We start from the raw sequence: 22,318 nt of genomic DNA, 5'->3' as shown, positions 1-22,318 counted from the left end.
GCTTCCGTCCCTCTCCAAGGGACCAGAGCGATATTCTTCATAAGGCGAGATTCAGGCGAAGATCAAGTCAAGTTTATGTTTGAGGGGAAGGAAGGCGGTGAAATGAACTCATTGAATACAAATTGAAGATTTTGAAACGTCAACAAGGGTCCCAAAATGCCTAGTTCGCTCCTGTCCCTCAGGAAGGGACCAGAGCGATTTTTGTTATAGATGATTTTCTTGCCAAGTTTCAATCGATCTCAAGGCATGGATGAATGGAATGGAACATTGCGAATCCGTTGAATATAAACTTTGAAGGTGATAAAGTGAAGTGAAGCCCACAAGAGTAAGATCGCTCCTGTCCCTTTCCAAGGGACCAGGGCGATATAATGGTTATATTATCGTCCCTTCAAAATTCAAGACACTCCAAGACGAGGAACAAGGTGGCAAAGGCGTTTCAAGGCATTTCGATCAAGCACAAGGTTACAAAGGTCGCCACGTTGAGGGAATTTGTACTAAGACTCCCAGTTCGCTCCTGTCCCTCAGGAAGGGACCAGAGCGATATTGAATGCATTGGCTAATTCATGCAAAAATCACGTAAGGCCAAGACTTCACAAGCTTGTAAAAGGTTCAAGGCGTCTTTTGAAAGTGATATATCAAAGTTTGGAACGTCCAAATGTTATCAATCAAGCTAAGGAGTCTATATCGCTCCTGTCCTTTGGACAAGGACCAAAGCGATTTCATTAAAAACACTCATGCTCCTTCAAAATCAAGACAATGCAAGGATTGGCGAAGTTAAGGACGTCCTTTGGAAGGCAATAAGCGAAGAACAAAGGTTAAATGTTTACGAATTTGAGCCAGGACATGGAGATCGCTCCTGTCCCTCTCCAAGGGACCAGGGCGATATTTGCCAAAACACATGATATCCTTTGAAGATCACATTGAGATAAAGTCGCACATGGTTTTAAACATCATTTGGAAGGCGATGCAAAAGGAAATGGACGTTAAATATCACCGATTTGAGCTTAAAATGGAGAAAAGACAAGGATCGCTCCTGTCCCTCTCCAAGGGACAAGGGCGATGATCCTTTAAACATCAAAATGCCTTGTAAAATTCAAGCAAAATGAGCGTGGAATGAAGGAATGACATTGTTTGTCCATCACAACGAAGATTGAAGTTCGAAGTTACAAAGATTAATGAGAAAAGAATGGATCGCTCCTGTTCCTCTCCAAGGGACCAGGGTGATATTACATCCAAGGGCATCCCTTCACACATGCAAGTCAATCAAACTTGAAGGACCCGACAAAAATGATGATTTGAACGTAGAAATGCAGAGGTTGAACGTCAAAAATGCAAAAATCGAGACCAACATGAGGGATCGCTCCTGTCCCTCTCCAAGGGACCAGGGCGATGAGGTACGTGTACTTCATTTTCAAAATATTTTGGCGCTCAAATAAACATTTTTGAATTTATTTAAATGCTAGCAAAATCGATATTTATTTGAAAATGGCATTTAAATATTGCGCTTGGTATCAATTAATTATTTTGCCTTGTAAAAAAAATCGAAATTTATTAATTAAAAATGAAAGGCATTTAATAATTAATTAATTAATTAATAAATAAAAAAATCAAAGGGAAGCGCTTGGTATTTTATTGTTTTAAGTAAGTCAACCTTGTTATTTTATTTAAAAATCGTTTAAAATGCCTTATTTAATTACCAAGTCGGCCTATATGGAGGTGAGAGGTAAGCGCTATATAAAGGAGGTGATGATTTTTATTTTTACATTATCATTTTATCATCTTCATTCAAGTGCGATCTGGAAGACAAAGGGAGAAATGCGAAGTTGTGTTTGACGAAGTGCGAATTATATTCAAGGTGGTGCGAAGTATTGACCAAGGCATTAACATCAATCCAAGGCGCTACGAACTTAAAGTTTACATTTGAGCAAACTTGGAGATCCCGTCAAAGACTTGAAGGGTGGTGAAATTGACAAGAGGAACGTTGCTTTGAAGACCACGTCAAGGACAAAAGGGTGGCGAAATTGATATTTGGAAGAAAGAGATCACATTGAAGACTATTTACACGTCAATTTTGCCTAGGCGAATCCTTTTTATTTTGCATTCTAGAGTTAGCTCTCTATTGAGGTATGGCGATTTGATTTTATTGTTTTATTTATTCATCGTCATATTTTAAATTTTGAATTTTGAATTTTGAATTCCTGGCTCAATCGTTTTTCATTTTAGGAAATGATAACTCAAAGACTTGTCATGAAGATTCCTAAAATTTATTCTCTAATCTATGTTATTTATTGCAAAATCTAGTTCTCATTATGAAATGTTGTGTAGGTATGGCGACCCCGAAGGCGGGAGCATCCACCAGTCGCTCAGCTCTCATGAAAGAAGATTAGAAAACCGAAGAAGTGGAGACCAAGATCGTGTCGAAGTGGAGCAACATTGGAGATACAAACTTGGGTAACTTTAGCACGAAGAAGTTTCGAGAGGTCCCTTACATTGGCAAGCCATCACCTGTCGCCCGAAGGATAATCGAGAGTGGCATCATTAAGGCGGCCGGCTTTCCTCCAGCTGTTCAGTGCCATGAGTTGATGATCGAGTGTGCTCGTCACTATGATCCACAGTCCAGGACGATCGTGTCCAAAGAGGGAAACATTTTGGCATACCTTTCAGAGGAAGCTATAAGTGAAGCTTTCCATCTTCCAGAGCACAGGGACATGATATACAAGAGCATAGAAGGAGCCAGATCAGTGTACGAAGATGATCCAGATGCTTGTCTAAGCATAATCAATAAGAACTGGCTACTTAAGAGTCGTCCCCGTCTGAGCAAGGTCCCGAACACGCCGCACAGGATTGATTTCCAGGAGGAGTACAGAGATTTAATTACCATGCTCAACCGAGTTACAGGAGCCCCTCATGCCTTCTATTTTGAGAAGTGGATGTTTTACTTCATCCAGGTGATTGTTCAAGGAAAAGGTACGATACATTGGGCTAGGATGATTAGCCATTGCTTAGACGTACAGTTGAGGAGACTCAAGGCTACTAAGTCCTTCCACATGAGTTCATATGTCATCTATGCCTTGATCAGGAGTGTTGAGTACTCAGGACTACCTCACAGGGGAGTAATTGGAAGAGGACCCGGCGAAGTCAGAGCTTGTGATTCCTATGCCTACTTGCATCATCCGCCAGGGAGCAACTATAAGTTGGTTAATGATACTTTCACGATGAACATCACCAGGACATTGCAAGGTGGAATTCACAACAGATTATCTCAGGATGCCCAGGAATTCATAAAGAGGTACGGTGCTTGGTTCATTCAGTTTCCCAAGTTCACTTATATTAGAGTGCATGGATGTCCTTTACCACCATACATGTTGCCGAGATATCCGACAGACAGAATTGTGTTACTTGAAGTAACAAGACAGTTGGCAGCATATGTGAAGGCATTCAGACACAGACATCAGAATGGAGTTCCAGTACCTATCATTTTGGGTAATTCAGTTGAGGTATGTCCTAATGCTTTAGCTATGGATGACGCAGAGAAGGAGTTAGCCTTGTATTCTTTCTCATCTTTTGCTTTGAGAGAAAGCTTTGATCCACGTGGACATTTAGAGGAGACAGTCGGCAGGAAGTTTAGACATGAGTATCAGATTGAAGATTTTATGATGAATCTCTTAGATGATCTTGAAGTGAAACGAAAAATGCATTCTAGATTACCTTTGGATTTCATCAAGAAATGCAAGATTTATAGAGTGGCCGACCAAGCTCAGGACAGTGGCAGACATATTCAGTCTTCCTATGATCGAGAAAGCAAAACAATAAGGTTAGATTGGAATGAGCCCGAGGTCGTGGATTTAGATACTTTGATGGCACCAGTCTTGTCTTGTACTCGCAGATGGGTTGACATACAACATCAGAAGTTGAGAGAACAAGGCATAGCCATGACTTTCACTTTGGAAGAGAGACCTGCCGAAGGTGGAGCTAGTGTGAGTGAAGGCAATCCTAATCCTAGAAATTCAGGTGAAGGAAACCTTCGATGTGCCAGTGAGGGCAATCTCCATCCAAGAGGTTCGAAGAGGAAAGAGAGACCTGGAAAGAGAGAATCTTCCAAGAAGAAACAAGAGGCTAACAGAGATTGATCATTCGGTACTTCTTCTAGACCTGAGAAAAGAACAGTTCAAGTAGAAGAATCCATGGAGTCTATGGTACAGAACGATAGGCAGGAGGAAGGACAGGCACAGCATGGTTCACCCGATGGATCTCTCCAAGACTATGAGTTAGATGAAGACAAAGAAGACAATGAAATATCATCTCCTCCCAGACAAGAAGAAATAGTGCATAAAGAGATTCAAGTTCAAGAAACAAGATTGATTATCCCAGATTGGTTGAAGGAAAGATTAACCAAGGTGATCGTAGTAGAGGACGAGGACAATGCAATTGATTTAGAGAGCCTTGTTGGACGTTCACACGAAGTAACAAAGAAGAGAAAGGCTACCAAGATGTCCAAGATGATTCGAGATGAGACTGGATCCAGGAAACTGCAGATAGCTACACCGGCAGCAGACAAATATGAAGGTGAGATCCTAGCAGAAGAATATGATATACAGACTTTTGAGTTAGGACCATCCACAGCAGAGCAGACTTTAGATGATGCTACTGATTCATTTGAAGCATTGAAAGACAAGCTTAGAGAAGAAATGGAGAAGAATAGAAAGCTTGAGAGAGAGGTCGGTGCATGGAGGACATATTGCAGTCACATCAATGAACCTTTGGGACGTCAGGATCCAGCTAGATCACCAGTGCAAGCACTTCCACTTCAATCAATCAATGAAGCAGAAAGATTCAGGAACATGGTCCAACGTACAAGTAATTGGATGGATAGATCTCATACAGTGGCTATAGAATTTGCAACAAGGATGATGAAGATTATTCATCAAGCTATCCAAGTTCTTGAGATGATCCATAATTTGATGATAACAGTAGCTGCATTCGCCCATACCAAGGATGTTATCATTCCTGTCTTGAAAGTTATTAGACATACATCAAGGAAGATTTTAGCGCAGGAGAAGATCCTGGAGGGAGAACCTCACAGTTTGTTTCATTGGTCAACCTTACTCCATATGAAGAGTGTTTTCTTTGAAGACATCAGTACTAGATGTGGCCAAGTTGAGGAGGTGATCAATCCTATCCAGGACAGAGTATTTGAGGTACTTCGTACCATTCTTGGCAGAAGGATCGAGGTCGAGACAGATGTGGATATGCAGGAACTAGAGGATAGAATCAAGGTCATCTTTTGCAAGGATGCAAATGTTACAGATGAGCAGTATGATCAGATGTTTGCCACCATGCTCTTGATTGAAAGGACGAAGGAACTTGAACCTTCATGGGACGCAGCTCTTCTAGAAGCATTCGATCAGGTCATCCACTTAGAAGAGAGTGTGAAGAATCTTCCCGAGATTCCAATTGTAGAAATCGAAGGAATCGTGACAAGATTCATTGCATATGCTAAGAAAGAGAATTGGAAAGGGAATAAGATTCTAGATGAAAGGTTGTTATAGATGACATGACATCTTATTTCTCATTGGTTTATGTCTCCTAGGTTTTTGTGCCAAAATTTAATATTTGGCTATGTATTTAATATTGTTCAGTAAAAGGAGGCCATTTGTAACAAACCCTAATTAGGGTTTAGGTGTCATGATCTTGTCCGTTGATCTACTTTCAATCTGGACCTTTCATTGTAATTGAGGATGCTATTTATACCCTCATTTTTCATTTCATTTGAGAATAGTGAATAGTGTAATAGTCAGTAGTTGATATAAGAGAGATTAGAGCTGGAAGCAATTTTATTTTGTAGCAAGATTGAGTTTTGAAGAGAGGAATTCAAGCAATTGTTGTACATGATGATTTGGAAATCAATGAAATATTGAAGTTATGGTGTTTTGTTGCAAAGTTCTTGAGTTATCTTCATGGTTGTTTGATTTACTTGAATTGTGCTCAATCAAAGTAGCTTGTTAGTTTGAAGGACATTGTGTGAGACTTGATCTTTGGTAGGATTCGTAATCCAAACCACTAGCTTCTTGCTGATTGTAGGAACGCCTTGCGTGGTCGACTGGAAAATACTTTGAATCCCCTAATCTTCAATCATTATTGTGTCTTGGATATGTACCTTCGTGGTAGTGTCCATGATCTTTGATGCATTGAATATCATTTTATTACCTTAGAAGATCGCACTAATTTCAATTGAGTTGTTATCTTATGGCAAAATTGAAGTTGGTTGAATCTTGCCAAGTCTTGTCCATACTAAGTCATTCATAGGGTTAGACTAGATTAGACCTCTTTCAAACCCTACTCTTTTGTTATTTTTGAATAGTTTCCTTAGTTTAGTAAAATCTTTGAACTTTCGGAATATGTAAGACCCCTTGGAGGAAACAGCAAATCACATCATACCGCTGGAAGCTTGTCCACACGTAGAGACCCTACTAAAAGAACCTTGGAGTCTACCTAACTGATCCTTTACGCGAATCTTCAGCAGTTAGAGACTATTTTCTCAAGAGAGGATAAGATGCCTATTGGTATTTTATTCTGTGTATGATGGTGTACAAAAATACACGTCAACACAACCCTTGTGAAGAGACATATGGTGTCATTGAGGACCAACCCCTTGCAAAAGGGTGCCTCCCTCAAATATATAGAAGATGCAAACTCATTCTCTAATCCATTCAATTCATGTGAAGAGCAGTTTATATATTAGCTAGAGCAGATCGATCCTGTGAAGAAGGCCAATCAGATTTGTTCTTGTGAAATTTGCCTCAAGGAGTAGGAGGGTTTTCCCTTGAAGATCAAACTCCAGATATTCTGACCAAATCTCTTTCAGAGTAAACGTTGATCACTTCAAAAAAGGTTTACGTATGATAGAAAGGTAATATGCTTTGTAATCTGTATTTGCATATCAATAAGATGTTTAATGTGTAAACTTCTTTGTCATGAAAGGACATTTTGGATTTTATCCCCTGGGTTCATATCTAAGAGGTGACGATCTCTCAAGATAATGAACACTTGTATGTAGACATTATAAGGTGACGATCTTATGATGTCCAAATTAGTTATCATGTTGGATTTCTGGTGTGTCATGGATGTACCATGATTGTGTTGTGGTAAAACATTTGTATAAGGTGTTTTGTGCACATACCACAACTTGGATAAGATGAGAATTTAAATCCTTCTCATATGATTATCCTTAAGTATTGTCTGTTTAGGCAATACTGATATCACATGCTTAAGTGATATCCTGTCATCACAAGATTGACGTGATGGACATTTGTATCACGTGTTTAGGTGATACTTCATATCATGTGATTAGGTGATATGATTTTCTAAAATGAGAATTTAAATCCTTCTCATATGATTATCCTTAAGTATTGCATGTTTAGGCAATACTGATATCACATGCTTAGGTGATATCCTGTCATCACAAGATTGACGTGATGGACATTTGTATCACGTGTTTAGGTGATACTTCATATCATGTGACTAGGTGATATGATTTTATAAAATGAGAATTTAAATCTTTCTCATATGATTATCCTTAAGTATTGCGTCTTGGCAACACTAACATCACATGCTTAGGTGATATCCTGTCATCACAAGATTGATGTGATGGACATTTGTATCACGTGTTTAAGTGATACTTCATATCATGTGATTAGGTGATATGATTTTCTCAGAGAGTCAGATTGTGTAAAGAATACTAATCATCATTTTAATTGTGACGCTTGATATATTGTTGGCATTTATCTTACCTAGCTAAGAGGGAGTGTTAATGCATGATAGCTTCGGTAAGATAAATGATTGAATAAGAGATAAATGAAGTCTCTCATTCAATCATTTATCCTATCGATTAAACCATTAAGAAAAACTTCAAGCTATTCTATTTGATGATTATTCCTCACCGATAACCATGGCATATTGGTAATCAATGATAGTTATCTAATTAATCATCTATCCTGATCTATATCGGATTTGTTCTCAACAAGTGATTATTATATAACTATCGGGTGGCATAGTAATACACCGATCAATGATTAATGAATATAACCATTAGTTAAGTGATCGGTGTCGGTTAACATAGACACCGATTCACTTCGGTTACTTTGCTATACCAAACGCTATCATTAATACCGATTGGCATATCTGTTAAACATGTTAATATGTTACGTAAGTCCCAATTAATATCGGGTTGGAAAATATGTCATATGTTATGGGATCACCGATTAATATCGGGTTGGCAAATATGTCATATGTTATGTGATTGCCGATTAATATCGGGTTGGCAAATATGTTATGTGTTATGTGATCACCGATTAATATCGGGCTGACAAATATGTTTAACACCGGTTGATATTATATACTAAAGGGTGCGATCAAGTAGTGTCTTGATCGGTCATGTCCATAAGACATGACCGGTCAAGGCGCTGCTTGATCCTCCCCTCTCATATATATATATATCATATGGCATATGAGAAAAAGGATATATAAATAAAAAATAAATGCTCCTCTCACTTGCCATACATGTAATTTTAAACCCTAGGTATGTTAATTAGATTTATATAATTGATTATGCCCTAGGTTGTAATCAGATTTGTAGTATTTTAGTAAACCAACATAGATTAATTGTGCCCTAGATTGTAATCAGATTTGCAGTATTTAATAAGCCAACATAAATCAGAAATAGAACAGTAGACAAACAAGCATACCTTGGGAAAACCTCCAAGGATGAAAAACCCAGCATGAAAGACCCACAGGTCAGATTATATATTCTCCTCTAAATATAAGTACAATACTTAGCTTGAATCTGATCTTCACATATCAGATTTGTCCCTTGTATGCTTCAAAGACTTGCATCAAAATCCACTATGTCCTCTTGGACAATTTCGCACCAAGTTGAATAAGTTCGCACTCTTCCTTAAGTTCGCACCCTTCTTAAGAATTCGCATAGTAGAGCTAAATCGCCTTTGTATATGATTGAACTTGATTATTGTAGTTGACTTGCAAATTGTCATTTATTTATATGCATCTTTTATTCTTTGAAATGTAAGTCGGCCTCCTTGGTTTTTGGCGCCAATGTTAAATGGCGTGTATTTAGCATAGCGTGGCATTGTGAATAGGATAGGGTCATGTTACCCTAGGATAGGACCCGGTCCTAAAGGGGGTTCGGATGTTGCCTTAAGGCAATCCGAACCCCTATAACCCTAGTTACAATCAACACTCCCTCTTAATTAGGGAGGAGGAGAATACATAATCTGAACCTTTAAGTTCCATCTAGCACACAAGCATAGAATGGATCTAGCACACAAGCATAGAATTACATCTTCCACCTAGCACACAAGCATAGGATGGTTCTAGCACACAAGCATAGAAAGTGTAATACACCAGTGGGTCTTTACATTATTACAATTATCCATCTAGCACACAAGCATAGATTGGATGTAATTCATTCTTGCACACACACAAGGAATGATTCAAAGTGCTACAAATAGTCACTGAGATTGAAGCTCCCTCTCAATCAGGGTTTCGTTTTCCATGACACCAAGTCTATCTCTGAAGTACTTGAACTTCACTCTGGATAAAGGTTTGGTGAGGATGTTAGCAATTTGTTCATCTGTGCTAATGTACTTTAGATGAATGGCGCCTCTCTGCACCATATCCCGAATGTAATGATAGTGTGTTTCCACATGTTTGGACCGATCATGAAATGCAGGATTTACTGACATCTTTATACAACTTTGATTATCACAATGAATGGTGGTAGGATCATTGGCTTGACCAAATAATCCAACAAGGAGCTTACGAAGCCACACTGCTTCTTTGGATGCAACAGATGCGGCAATGTACTCAGCTTCTGCAGTGCTTAATGCTACCGAAGATTGCTTTCTGCATGCCCAAGAGATTACTGCGGAGCCCAAGTTAAAGCAGATGCCTGAAGTGCTTTTCCTATCCTTGACACTTCTTGCCCAATCTGAATCTGAGTAGCCTTTCAGGAGAATTGGGGTATTAAGTGAATACTTCAGCCCATAACCAATCGTGCCACATAGGTATCTTAGAATGTGCTTGGCAGCAACCAGGTGAACATGTTTAGGTGAGCTCATGAACTGACTGAGAGCATTAACAACATAACAAATATCTGGCCTAGTATTGACTAGGTACATTAGGGAGCCAATCAACTGCCTGTACTCAGAGGGATCTGCAAAATCAGAGTTAGCTGCAGAAACACTTAACTTCTTTAAGTTAGATTCCATAGGAGTACGCATAGGTTTACAATCTATCATTCTAAATCTTTTCAAAATATCAATAGTGTATTTTCCCTGACTTAGAAAGATTTCATTAGCTCTTTGCCATACCTCTAACCCTAGGAAGTAATGCATTAGACCTAAATCCTTCATTTCAAATTCTGAGGCTAATTCCTTTTTACATCTCATGATTAATTTATTTTCACCCGTGAGAAATAAATCATCTACATACAAAACTAAAATAAGCATCTCATCATTATAAACTTTCAAGTAAATGTTAGCATCAGCATCATGCTTGGAAAACCCTAAACTTAGTAAGTACTTATCAATTCTTTCATACCAAGCACGAGGAGCCTGTTTGAGCCCATATAAGGCTTTCTTCAACTTGCAAACATGAGAATCTCTTTTATGGATTACATAACCTTCTAGTTGCTCAATATAGACTTCCTCTTCAATGACACCATTAAGGAAGGCTGTTTTAACGTCCATTTGATGCAGCTCCCAACCTTTGGCTGCAACAATAGCTATTAGAGACCTAATAGAGGTATATCTAGCAATAGGGGCAAAGGTTTCTTCATAATCTATTCCTTCCTTTTGAGAAAAACCACGTGCTACAAACCTAGCTTTATATTTTTCAATACTACCATCAACATTATGTTTAATTTTAAACAACCATTTAGAAGAAACGACAGACTTACCTTTGGGTCTGGGTACAATGTCCCAGACATCATTCTTGATGATAGACCCATACTCTTCGTCCATGGCTAATTTCCAAGCATGATGGGACGTAGCTTCTCCGATATTGTGGGGTTCAGACTCAATTATATTGCACATCACAGAAATGTAGTTGGCGTGATTTTGGACACTTGCTATTTCTGAAGGTTCCTCTGGCAGCAGCAAACCCTTCAGCATCTTGAATCGTATTTCTAACCCAAAGTGGTCTCTTTTTGCAGACCACAATATCCTGAGGTATATCGGTAGATTGCATGGGTTCTGATGAGTCATTCTGAACTTCCTGATTTGGAAGATCAGTAGACTCCTCCTGTAACTCAGGGTTAGCATCAACAATTGAATCTTGATTTTCCATCACCATATCATTATTGTTGGTTAATGAACCTTTAGATCTTTTGAAAGCAATATCTTCTTCAAAAGTTAGATCTCTACTTACCTCAACATACCTTTGACTTGAAATGTAGATCCTGAAGGCTTTGGAAGATTTGCTGTATCCTACTAGGATGCCTTTCTTTCCAGATGGATCCAGCTTGGTTCGTTTTTCTTTAGGCACATGAACATACACAGGGCTTCCGAATATTCTTAGGTGACTGATGTCTGGTTTGATTCCAGAAAAGGCTTCTTCAGGTGTCACATCCTTTAGGACTCGACGAGGACATCTATTCTGAATATAAACTGCGGTTTTGGATGCTTCTGCCCATAGAAAAGGTTGCAAGTCCTGATCATGTATCATGGCTCTTGCAGCTTCAACAATGGTCCTGTTCTTTCTTTCAGCAACTCCATTTTGCTGAGGGTTGTAGGGAACACAAAACTCCCTTTTAATTCCTGCTTTAACACAAAAGTCATAGAAGCTACCTGAGGTGTATTCACCTCCATTGTCAGACCTCAAACATTTAATTCGATTTCCTGTAGTATTTTCAACTAAGGCTTTGAATTCTTTAAATCTGTTTAGGACTTCTTCAAACTCTTTAGTTTTAAGAAAATAGATCCATGTTTTCCTAGAGAAATCATCTATGAAGATAACATAATATAGGAAACCGCTAGGAGATGCTACAGACATAGGACCACATAAATCTGAATGAATGAGTTCTAACCTTTCTTTAGCCCTACTATCGCTTTTATGAAAGGGATTCTTTACATTCTTACCCATTGCACAACCTTTACAAGCATCATCATGAGATAAACTGAGGTTAGGCATACCTTTGACCATTTTACCGAGGGTGGGAAGAGCTTGAAAGTGAAGATGACCCAATCTTCTATGCCATAGCTCGCATGATTCAGGGGTCTCATGAATGAGAGCTTGAATTGGATTAGTTGCAAGCTTATATAAACTATCACATCTATTTCCAATAATACGAGCAGATTTGAAATTAGATTTCTTAGGCCAAGCGAGTACTTTCCCTTCAGAAAATGCTATTTGCAAACCCTTATCTTCTAAAGCCGAAATGGAAATAAGATTTCTCTTAATACCAGGTACAAAGAGAATATCACAGAGTTGTAAGGAAATACCAGAATCTAGTTTTAAAGAGGTAGTGCCATAACCTTTTACCGAGTATCGAGCATCATCACCGATTACTACATGAAGATTGGTGTCTTTTTCAATCAGATCTGAGAGATGCTCACGAAATCCTGAGATGTGTCTGGAGGCACCACTGTCAAGTATCCACGTATTGCTGTCCGTAGGAACATTGCTGGAAAGAGTAGAGATAAGAAGGTAGTCTTCACTTTGTTCGACAACTTCATTTAAGTTGGCTTCCCTTTCCTTTGGGTCATTCTGACAATCTCTGGCATAGTGACCATATTTGTCACATCTGAAGCAACGAATGTGGGAGGAATCTCTTGACTTTTTCCTTGGATCATAGGAGGAGGATCTAAAATCTTTGCTTCTCTTTTCTTTTTTCCAATGACCACCTTTCCTAGATTTAGATAAGAGAACATGATTATCTTTGAGAGAGTTCTTGAGTTTTCCTCTTACCTCAATTCGAGATTCCTCTTCGATGCAATCAGATTGAAGACGTTCAAAGTTGGGACGATCGGCTCTTCCACCAATGCTATGAATGAATGGTTCCCATTCATCAGGTAGACCATTTAATGCAATCATAACAAGGTCTTTATCTGAGATTTGGCAATCAAGAGTGCTTAGCTTGTCCTTTAGTTCATTGATCTTCATGAAGTAGGCTATGATTGAGTCTTCTTCTTTCATTTTCATGTGCAGAAGTTGCTGTCTTAGGGCAAGAGCTCTGTTGAGATTGTTGACTTCATACATCCCTTCCAAGTGTTTGATCATTTCTCTGGCAGATACAAACTTTGATATGACAGTGACAAGATGATTCTTGACGGACTCAATTATGATCCTTCTAGCTTTGAGGGAATCTTTCTTGAACAGTTTCAGCTCTTCAGCATCTTCTGGAGGAGACAGCCTTTCTTCTTTTACAAATTTCAGTAGGTCATTTTCTTCAAGGACCAATAGAATACGAACTTTCCAAGCAGCAAAATCAATGGCTCCCTCAAGCCTATCTTCAGCCTTCAAACCTGACATCTTTAATCTGAACACAAACAACAGCTATATGCAACAATTGATTTGCTAAAATCAGAAGTTAATGACACCTATAGCTCTGATACCATGTAATTTTAAACCCTAGGTATGTTAATTAGATTTATATAATTGATTATGCCCTAGGATGTAATCAGATTTGCAGTATTTTAGTAAACCAACATAGATTAATTATGTCCTAGATTGTAATCAGATTTGCAGTATTTAATAAGCCAACATAAATCAGAAATAGAACAGTAGACAAACAAGCATACCCTGGGAAAACCTCCAAGGAGGAAAAACCCAGCATGAAAGACCCACAGGTCAGATTATATATTCTCCTCTAAATATAAGTACAATACTTAGCTTGAATCTGATCTTCACATATCAGATCTGTCCCTTGTATGCTTCAAAGACTTGCATCAAAATCCACTATGTCCTCTTGGACAATTTCGCACCAAGCTGAATAAGTTCGCACTCTTCCTTAAGTTCGCACCCTTCTTAAGAATTCGCATAGCAGAGCTAAATCGCCTTTGTATATGATTGAACTTGATTATTGTAGTTGACTTGCAAATTGTCATTTATTTATATGCATCTTTTATTCTTTGAAATGTAAGTTGGCCTCCTTGGTTTTTGGCGCCAATGTTAAATGGCGTGTTTTTAGCATAGTGTGACATTGTGAATAGGATAGGGTCACGTTACCCTAGGATAGGACCCGGTCCTAAAGGGGGTTCGGATGTTGCCTTAAGGCAATCCGAACCCCTATAACCCTAGTTACAATCAACAATACAAAAGAAGATAATCAGATTTATCATATAAATAGACAATACATGGATCAAGAAAATTATAACTAGAATATATCTTGCATATTGAATTGAGAATTGAACATCATTTACATACATGACCTAGCTAATGTAGACGATCCATCTCTGAGAGAAGGTGGTGTACAAACATGGCTTCAGCTGTCTCCTTGGGTATATTTAATTTTTGTAGAGTTTAGAAAAACGAAGCTTTGCATTGGATAGATAGAGGAATTGGTGTTATATTGAGCTTTGTTGCTATAACCTGCTCTGCTGAGGGCATGGTGAAGACATTTCCCTTTGATGAATTGTTGCATTTGCCAATAGTGCATGTATAGATGCTGCAAAAGGGAAATTTATCAGAAAAAGGATGGTACTGATAGTGGCATATGAAATTTTGCCTTTAAATTTTAGTAAATAGTTCATCTAGGTAGCTCTTTAGATTTTAATTTTCAGGATTGTTTTTCTAAAAAGAAACACATCATTAGTAAAAACTAAAAATCCAACAAGAGTACATTATTATGTTTATGGCTATTGCCTATCACATTGGATCATGGTATAGACTTACAGAGTATTACTATTAAAATCCTTACATTTACAAGGGCTACATATTTGCTAGATGAAGCAACAAGATCACTGGTTAGAAAATGCGTTGGGCAAGTTATCACTATCGCTGTTGACCATGATGTGCAGCTATCAAGAGCCCTTTTTGAGCACAAGGCCTAACTGTTAGGCTAACCCTTGTAAGGGAAGACAAGCAAATGGACGAACAAAGAACACGTTATATGCCTAATTTGCTCAAGAACATTTGAGGTTATACAAGAGGGGCAATGAGAGGATGTGGTTGTTGGTGCCTGTGCATCCTCTATCCACTTCTGACTGCATTTCACAATGCCAGTGCTGAGATTTTTTTTCTCTTCTCTGCTGTCACAGGTGGGTCATATTTTGCCAAGGGATTCATGGAGCAAAACGTTGAAGGAAATCCATACAAACAAGTCATTTAAAAAAAATACAAGGGCTGCACTGCAGCTACATTCCCTGCCAAATGGGGCAAGCATGCTCAGCATAAAAATGAACACAGGCTCACATTTATCTTACTTCTACAAATTTGAAAAATAGCTTCGAGTTTTCAACACTGACAATTCTTCATAATTTAGTTACCTAGGCCAATTTGCTTCATAAGGTAAGGCAACCTGCAAAATACGATAATTGATACAGGCGTTAGGCTCCCTTTGACAGTCTCCAAACAAAAGCTTCTTTTGAGAAAGCCATGACTTTAATTTTCTATCAGTATTTTAACACAATTTTTATCAATGAACATCAATCTGAATATAATTTTCTATCAGTATTTCAACACAATTTTTATCAATGAACATCAATCTGAATAGATCTCAGAAGTTAGCAGAGCCACAGCCACCTCATGACATGATGCAATAGATAGATACTACCAAAAAAATTAAATCTCATATAAGCTATGACGAAAATTAGTCAGAATTTGAAATCATTCAAGAGAATTTGTGCATAAAGTCTTCTTTATTGAATTTTGTGTTTAAGTTTTTGTGAAGGCTGTGGTGATTGGGAGTGGCACTCATTATTACAACATCGGAAAAAAAATCCATTTTCAATTATGCTTTGATCGATGTACATACCCTGTTTGAAGCTCCAAATTGAGCACAGGTAGGTAGTGTTGATGCGTTTTTGTGCACTATGAAACACAAAATAAAATACCAAAGACATTCTATCCTCTCTTGATCAAAATCTCCTCGGATGTTAAATGATGTGATCAACTGAGATGACTCCAAGGTTTCTATTGTCAGGTCTTGACGTGTAGATAAGCTCAATGGTTTGATGTGATATTGCTGGAATCAGAAGGTGGACTTATGTTGATGCATGAACTTGGGTGGAATGCTGTTGGAATGTAGGATCTTACTTGATTGAAAAAAGAACAAAAGGATAAAGAGTTGAGAAAGCTAATCTAATCCTAATAGTGCAAGAGCAATGGACAATCTAGGTGAAATTCAACTAAGTTTGGCTATGACATGCAAGGAACATCTCCACGAAGCTTAGTGCAATCTCCTAAGGTATGCATATGATGTTAAAATCACTACCACGAGCATAGACACCATCAAGACAATACATATCAATGAAGAAGTAGCAATTGAAGTTAAGCTTGGCTAAGATGGATCTAGTTGACTACGCAAGGCACTTTACAATCAGCAAGGTGTTTTTAGTATGGATGTATGAATTGCAGCATTGATCATGCACAAAGTTCTTCCATTCATCTAAACAACATGAATATTAAATGAGAAGTAGAGACCATGCAAATTGTTGAATCAACACATAAAGTTCACCATATCTTCAATGAAATTAATATGCTGCATACAACAAAATCTTGGCAACAATCTTTGCCTTCTCCTCCTACTCTACTCTAACTATTTGCTTGTTATCTACTTGCTATTGACTATTCTTCAACTATTCACTATTAACCTTTACAAATGAGGAGAGTGAGCCTTATATAATGCTCTCTTTACAATGAGTGGCCAGGATCAAATCCTTATCAATGGCCAAGATTGTGAGATAGAAAACCTTAATTAGGGCCCATTATACAGCATTTAATGCTTGACCAATGATAAAATTACATTTAATAGGACATGTCCTTCTTTGAATTTCGACCAATAGATGACGAGGGTAGGTACATTGAACTTTGTGCCCTTATGTGATAGTTATCTTCCTTGTTGGATGAGTTAGATGCGTTGAACCTGGATGCCTTGACTTGGAATGATGTGATTGGGTTGAAGGTGACTAGGCGCCACCTTCTTCCCCTGTAACTCATCACAAGGAAGAGTTTGTGATGGAGGCATATCTCTTGATATTCAACATTTCCTAAGTCCACGATGAATGAGATGATGGAGGGAGATATTCCCAAATTGCATCATCTGCTAACTTTGATTAACTCTTCTGGAACTATCTCCTGCCTTGATCACGTTCGCATTCTCTTTATCTTTTGTGGAAACTCTCTATGATGTGTTTCACTTCCCAACCTTGGAATCCTTTATCTTGACTGCCCTTGACCTTTCTTGATCTTGAATTCCCTTTCCCGGATTACTCCCTTATTTATGATGTGCTTGGATAGCTTACCTTGATTTCAGGAAGTATCTCCACCTATATGAATTTGCATGTAGAGTGTTTCCTTGTAAAGCAATTCTCATTCGGGAATCCTCCTCCTATACTGATAGTATCCTTTGTCAAGTTTTCCAACTTAATTGAAGTGTCCTATGTCACATTATTCAAGTTCTTCATATTGCCCTTGATCTTTTCTATGCGGTGATATCTCTCCTTCATGATTCTGATGTCAGTCCCTTGGATCTGTCTCACCTGTCCTTGAGTTTGAACTCCTTGCCATTTCCTTCCTTACATTGTTAAGTCCGATCTCTCCTTTATGCCTTTGAGTCTTGATTTCCATTATTCCTCATTGCTGGTACCCTGCATCAGACCTGAAGAGACAATGAAATGGCCTTAATCATGATTGTGAATTAATACGAACACATAAATTAAACCTTATTTTCAGAAAAATGGAAGTTAGTAAGTTCTGATTTCATTTTTAATAGTCTGGAAATGATGATTTTTGACTTAGAATATGTTTAAATCAGAATGCTCTCAACTCTTAAATTTGCTCCAATGTCCAATCTATGAGTTCGCCTGAAAGTGGAAGAGATTTTCCCTAAACAAAATCTGATATAATTCGCCTGCTGATGTCCTTGAATCTGCCTGGTTTGCTCTGCTCCTATATTACCATGCATTGAATTAAACTTGATTCGATGCCTGACAATGAACAAATTTATCCTCTGATTATATACCATTCCTCAAGTTCGATTTTGCACTCTTAATATTAGGCCGACTTGCACACTTGGTGGTTGGGAAATGAATTAATAAAATGTCCATTAAGGTCGGCAAGCTCAAGAATAAGTGTTTTGCCTTCAAAAATTTGAATTTCCATTCAATGAAGGCCGACCTACTTGGTAACGTTTTTATTTTATTATTTTATTTTTTGATTTCCACTGGTTATGTTTTTGAATGAAATGCCTCCTTGATGAGTCGGCATTCCCTATCCTTGTTGGCACCGAGCCAACCTTTATTCCTTCACACTTATTGGGGATTTTAGGAAGCCAAGCACATGCCGCGGCTGGGAAGGAGAGAAGGATATGAGTTGGAAGGGGTGCCACGGGGAGGAGGAATGCGGGGATGTTAGAAAAGGATGTGCCGCTGTTGAGGGTGGTGAGAGGGATATCGTGGCAAAGGAGAAGTGAAGTATGTACCGTAGGGGAGAGGGTAGAAAAGGATGTGGAGAGATAATGTGCTGGGGCAAAGGGAGGCATAAGGGATGGTAAGTGAGCGATGCCGCAGTGAAAGGGGGTATAAGGGATGTGATGAGGAAAGGTGGTGTGGTGGCAAGGATGTGAAGGATGGGGTAAAGGGGTATGCCGTGGGATATGGAGGAGTAAAGGATGTCGGGGAAAAGGGAGGTATAAGGGATGAAGGATGTTGGGAGGTGAAGTGGAGAGGGAGGCATAAGGGATATGAAGGATGTGATGAAGTGGATAAAGAATGGGGGATGAAATGATTGGGAAGGATGGAAGGGAGGGAGGGATATAAGGAGGATATGTCAGGAATTTGGATGGATAAGGGATGAAAGGTGAGATGGAGAGAAGGAAGTGAGGGATATTTGGGGGATGAAGGATGTGGGATGAAGAAGGATGGAAAGGAGGATGGAAGGAAGGGTGGACTCCCTCTTGTGAAGATTTTATTCTTGAATTCCTTTCGGAAATCCAAGGAAAGCAATTGATATTCCAAGTTTCACTCTTTCATACATCCCTTACCTATCAGTTATCATTTTCTGTTGAGATACAGATTTGCTTGAGGATTATTCTGTTGGTGTTGGAAATAAGCCACACCCGAACCGACGATGGACTGGTCCAAGAGGGGCCAGTAGCTCAGTGGTAGAGCACTCCAGCAGCATATGGAAGGTCCTAGGTTCGAGTCCTAGTTGGTCCATGTCTCAACATGGTATCAGAGCCAGGTCCAGGCTAGGAGCCCCAAGCACACGAGAGGTGTGGCTTAAGGGGGGGTGTTGGTGTTGGAAATAAGCCACACCCAAACCGACGAGGGACTGGTCCAAGAGGGGCCAGTAGCTCAGTGGTAGAGCACTCCAGCAGCATATGGAAGGTCCTAGGTTCGAGTCCTAGCTGGTCCATGTCTCCACATATTCAATTACCCCGAACCTTCATCATGGAATTCCTGCCTGGACATGACCTGGAAATTGCATTGCATCCTTTCTCACGTAAGAGGTTAAAAGCTCCGAAACTACTGCTAAGCTAGGCGACTAAACTAAGACAACTACTCCAGAAAGCAAAAAAGTAGGGTTCCCCATTTGCAATGGGGCGATGTGTGAAAACAACAGGTAGGATGCTGGTTTGCATTCTAAAGCCTTTATATTTCTCAAACAACTATTCTTTCAGTTCAAATGCCTTGTATATGCTTCCATTTTGTAAAAAGCATGATCATGATTATGATTTTGTAGTAGTGGATAAGCTGTCAAAAATAGCTATCTTTAGCAATTTGTCGAAAGATATGCAAAGCTGTATTTCCACCATATAGTTCACTTTGCGTTTTAGACTTTTCTAGATAAAGACAATAGATTTTTGAGTAATTGTTAGAGAATCATCTGGTCTAAGAGTGCTACAAAGTTAACATTGCTAAATGGAAGTGTTTACCCAAATGATAATGTATCCAACTATCCATATTTACAAACATCAATGGACATGGATTGGAAAAGCTTGCCTTAAACATTTAACACAACAATAGAGGTTAACACAACTGTAGTCCTTGTTGATGCAGAGGTGAATCACGGAAAAAAGACGTGAGATTTGAAGCAGAGGACTGTAAACATAAATATATCGGAATGGGAGTGAGTGTTCCCCAGATTTGCACACTGAAAGAGCAAAGATTTCAAGTTATCGCAATACAAAATTTACCATCACTAGTTGTTGGGCATTGTGGTCCAGACTACACAGGATGGTTCCACAAGCTGTAGAATTCCACTATATATGTCAACAACATCTGAATATTTTCGGATACCCATATAGATAGGAGATAAACCTGTTATATCCATATTTAATCTTTTGTCATTTGGCACTGCTGTAGGCTTGTTTGCAAAGTATGGGTGTGTTGAAGAGGTGAAGCATACAGCTTAATTAGATAGAAGATAACATGTAAAAGATCATAAAAAGAGGTGTGCTGGTAATGCACGCCACATGTTATGATTACTGCAGCCATCTAGCCAGTGCACTGGTATTGCATGTCACATCTGTCAATGTTTTGCTATGGCATGCTGAACATTAACTGAAAATACAGAATGTTTATAAACATGTTTTAATTTATGCCTAGTTCAATCTATGATTGGCCGAGTATTTTCCTTTCATTTTTGTTAAAGAAATTAATAAAACTGCCTACTTAAGTTCTGCCAGCCAACAAGAAATTATAAAAGTAAAAAGCAAATTTAAAAATATATTCTAAACATTAGGAAAAACTAGAAATATTTTTGGTGCCACAATTTTCCATGGAGATTAATATTAATTTGATCAATTGAAAATGTAAGTCTCCTCCTCTAGGTAGGGACTAATAATGTAATTTCAGGTGTATACATCATGCTTGAGCTCTTTATTTCCCTGCCTTAGCAAACCTGTATTTTAAATATCCTTCTAAGCAGAAAGGGAATAGGGAGCCTTCCAATCAATGTAGATGTTTGAGCAAAAGTATAACATACACATCATTGATAACTTGCCCCTAGGTGCATTCTATGAGGAGTATTAGAGAATTAGAAATCTTCAAAATAAATAAGGAGTTCTTTAATTTCTCATACTATGCTTCTTAGTATTGACTATTGAGTGAAATTATGCATCTTACTCTTATGTTGGTTTGTCACCAGAAGAATATCTCCATGTATTGTATTCTAGTCCTTGATATACCTCTGTCCAAGGCTTGTTTTCAACTTTCTAAGATGGTGACACCAATTGTAGTGTTGTTAAGATCTTTTCTAATGGTTAGATCATAGTAGCAATTTTACTTCTAGGTTTTGACTCTGCAAACCAAAAGAAAGAGTTTTCAAATTAATTGGAAACAGGGAAATTAAAAAGCACTGAATAATTCCTAAAAATAGAGACAAAATTGTGGTTGAGATTTTGCAGTAAATTACATGGAAAAACTCAATTTGTGCAAAAAGCTTGTGGGCAATTGCTTTCTATTTTCAGGGAATTTTCAGCGTTTTTTAATTTCCCAATCGTTTATCAATTAATTCAAGGTCTCATGATCAAATTGTGTCATTAATGATTTTTGCTGCCTTGGGAATTTTGCCAAGTTTAGAATAAAATTGGCAATCCAATTCAGATCACACTGCCAGTGCCCTGATTGCTGATAATGAGTGATTTATCATGAATTATTTGTGATTTTTGCTAAATTGGCTTGGGTTACCCTTTTTTTATTCAAAGAAAAGTTTTTCCTCATTCCTCTTTGTCAGCTTTATGCTGGACTATAGCTTTTATTGTTCTATGCTTTGACACTTTGTTTCATGGTTATGTTCTCAAATTTCCTTAACCTATTTTTTTTTTTTTTTTAAAAGTTGTAATCTGGGACTTTAATTTCAAGATGGATTGCCTACCATGTTGCTTCATCAGACACGGAATGTATTACTCATTACATGAAACGATTTTTGATTGTAGAGAATAAAAGAGTTGCAGAAAGGAGAGGGTATAAAAGGAGAAGCGATGCTTCGACTGAGTGTGGAGGGTGGTGGTTGTTCTGGATTTCAGTACAGTTTTAACTTGGATAATAAGCAGAATCCAGATGATAGGTATTGCTATCACTTTTTGTTAGAGTGTATATTCTGTTTTGCTAACTAGAGTCATTCTTTCATTAGTATT

At 38.3% G+C, this 22,318-nt stretch overlaps 1 protein-coding gene across 1 annotated transcript in view; it reads left to right on the top strand.

The window, feature by feature from the left end:
• The window catches only part of LOC131855903 (iron-sulfur assembly protein IscA-like 2, mitochondrial), a 73,666-nt gene that overhangs the window by 27,095 nt on the left and 24,253 nt on the right, over positions 1 to 22,318 (top strand). The window contains exon 2 of the mRNA XM_059207755.1: positions 22,118 to 22,248. Within this exon, the coding sequence (XP_059063738.1) occupies positions 22,118 to 22,248 (131 nt within the window). The remainder of the gene's footprint in view (positions 1 to 22,117; positions 22,249 to 22,318) is intronic.

This window comes from Cryptomeria japonica, chromosome 7, assembly GCF_030272615.1.
Source record: "Cryptomeria japonica chromosome 7, Sugi_1.0, whole genome shotgun sequence".
Lineage (NCBI taxonomy): Eukaryota > Viridiplantae > Streptophyta > Pinopsida > Cupressales > Cupressaceae > Cryptomeria > Cryptomeria japonica.
Note: the sequence above shows the minus strand (reverse complement) of the source record. Positions and strands in the feature narration are given on the sequence as shown.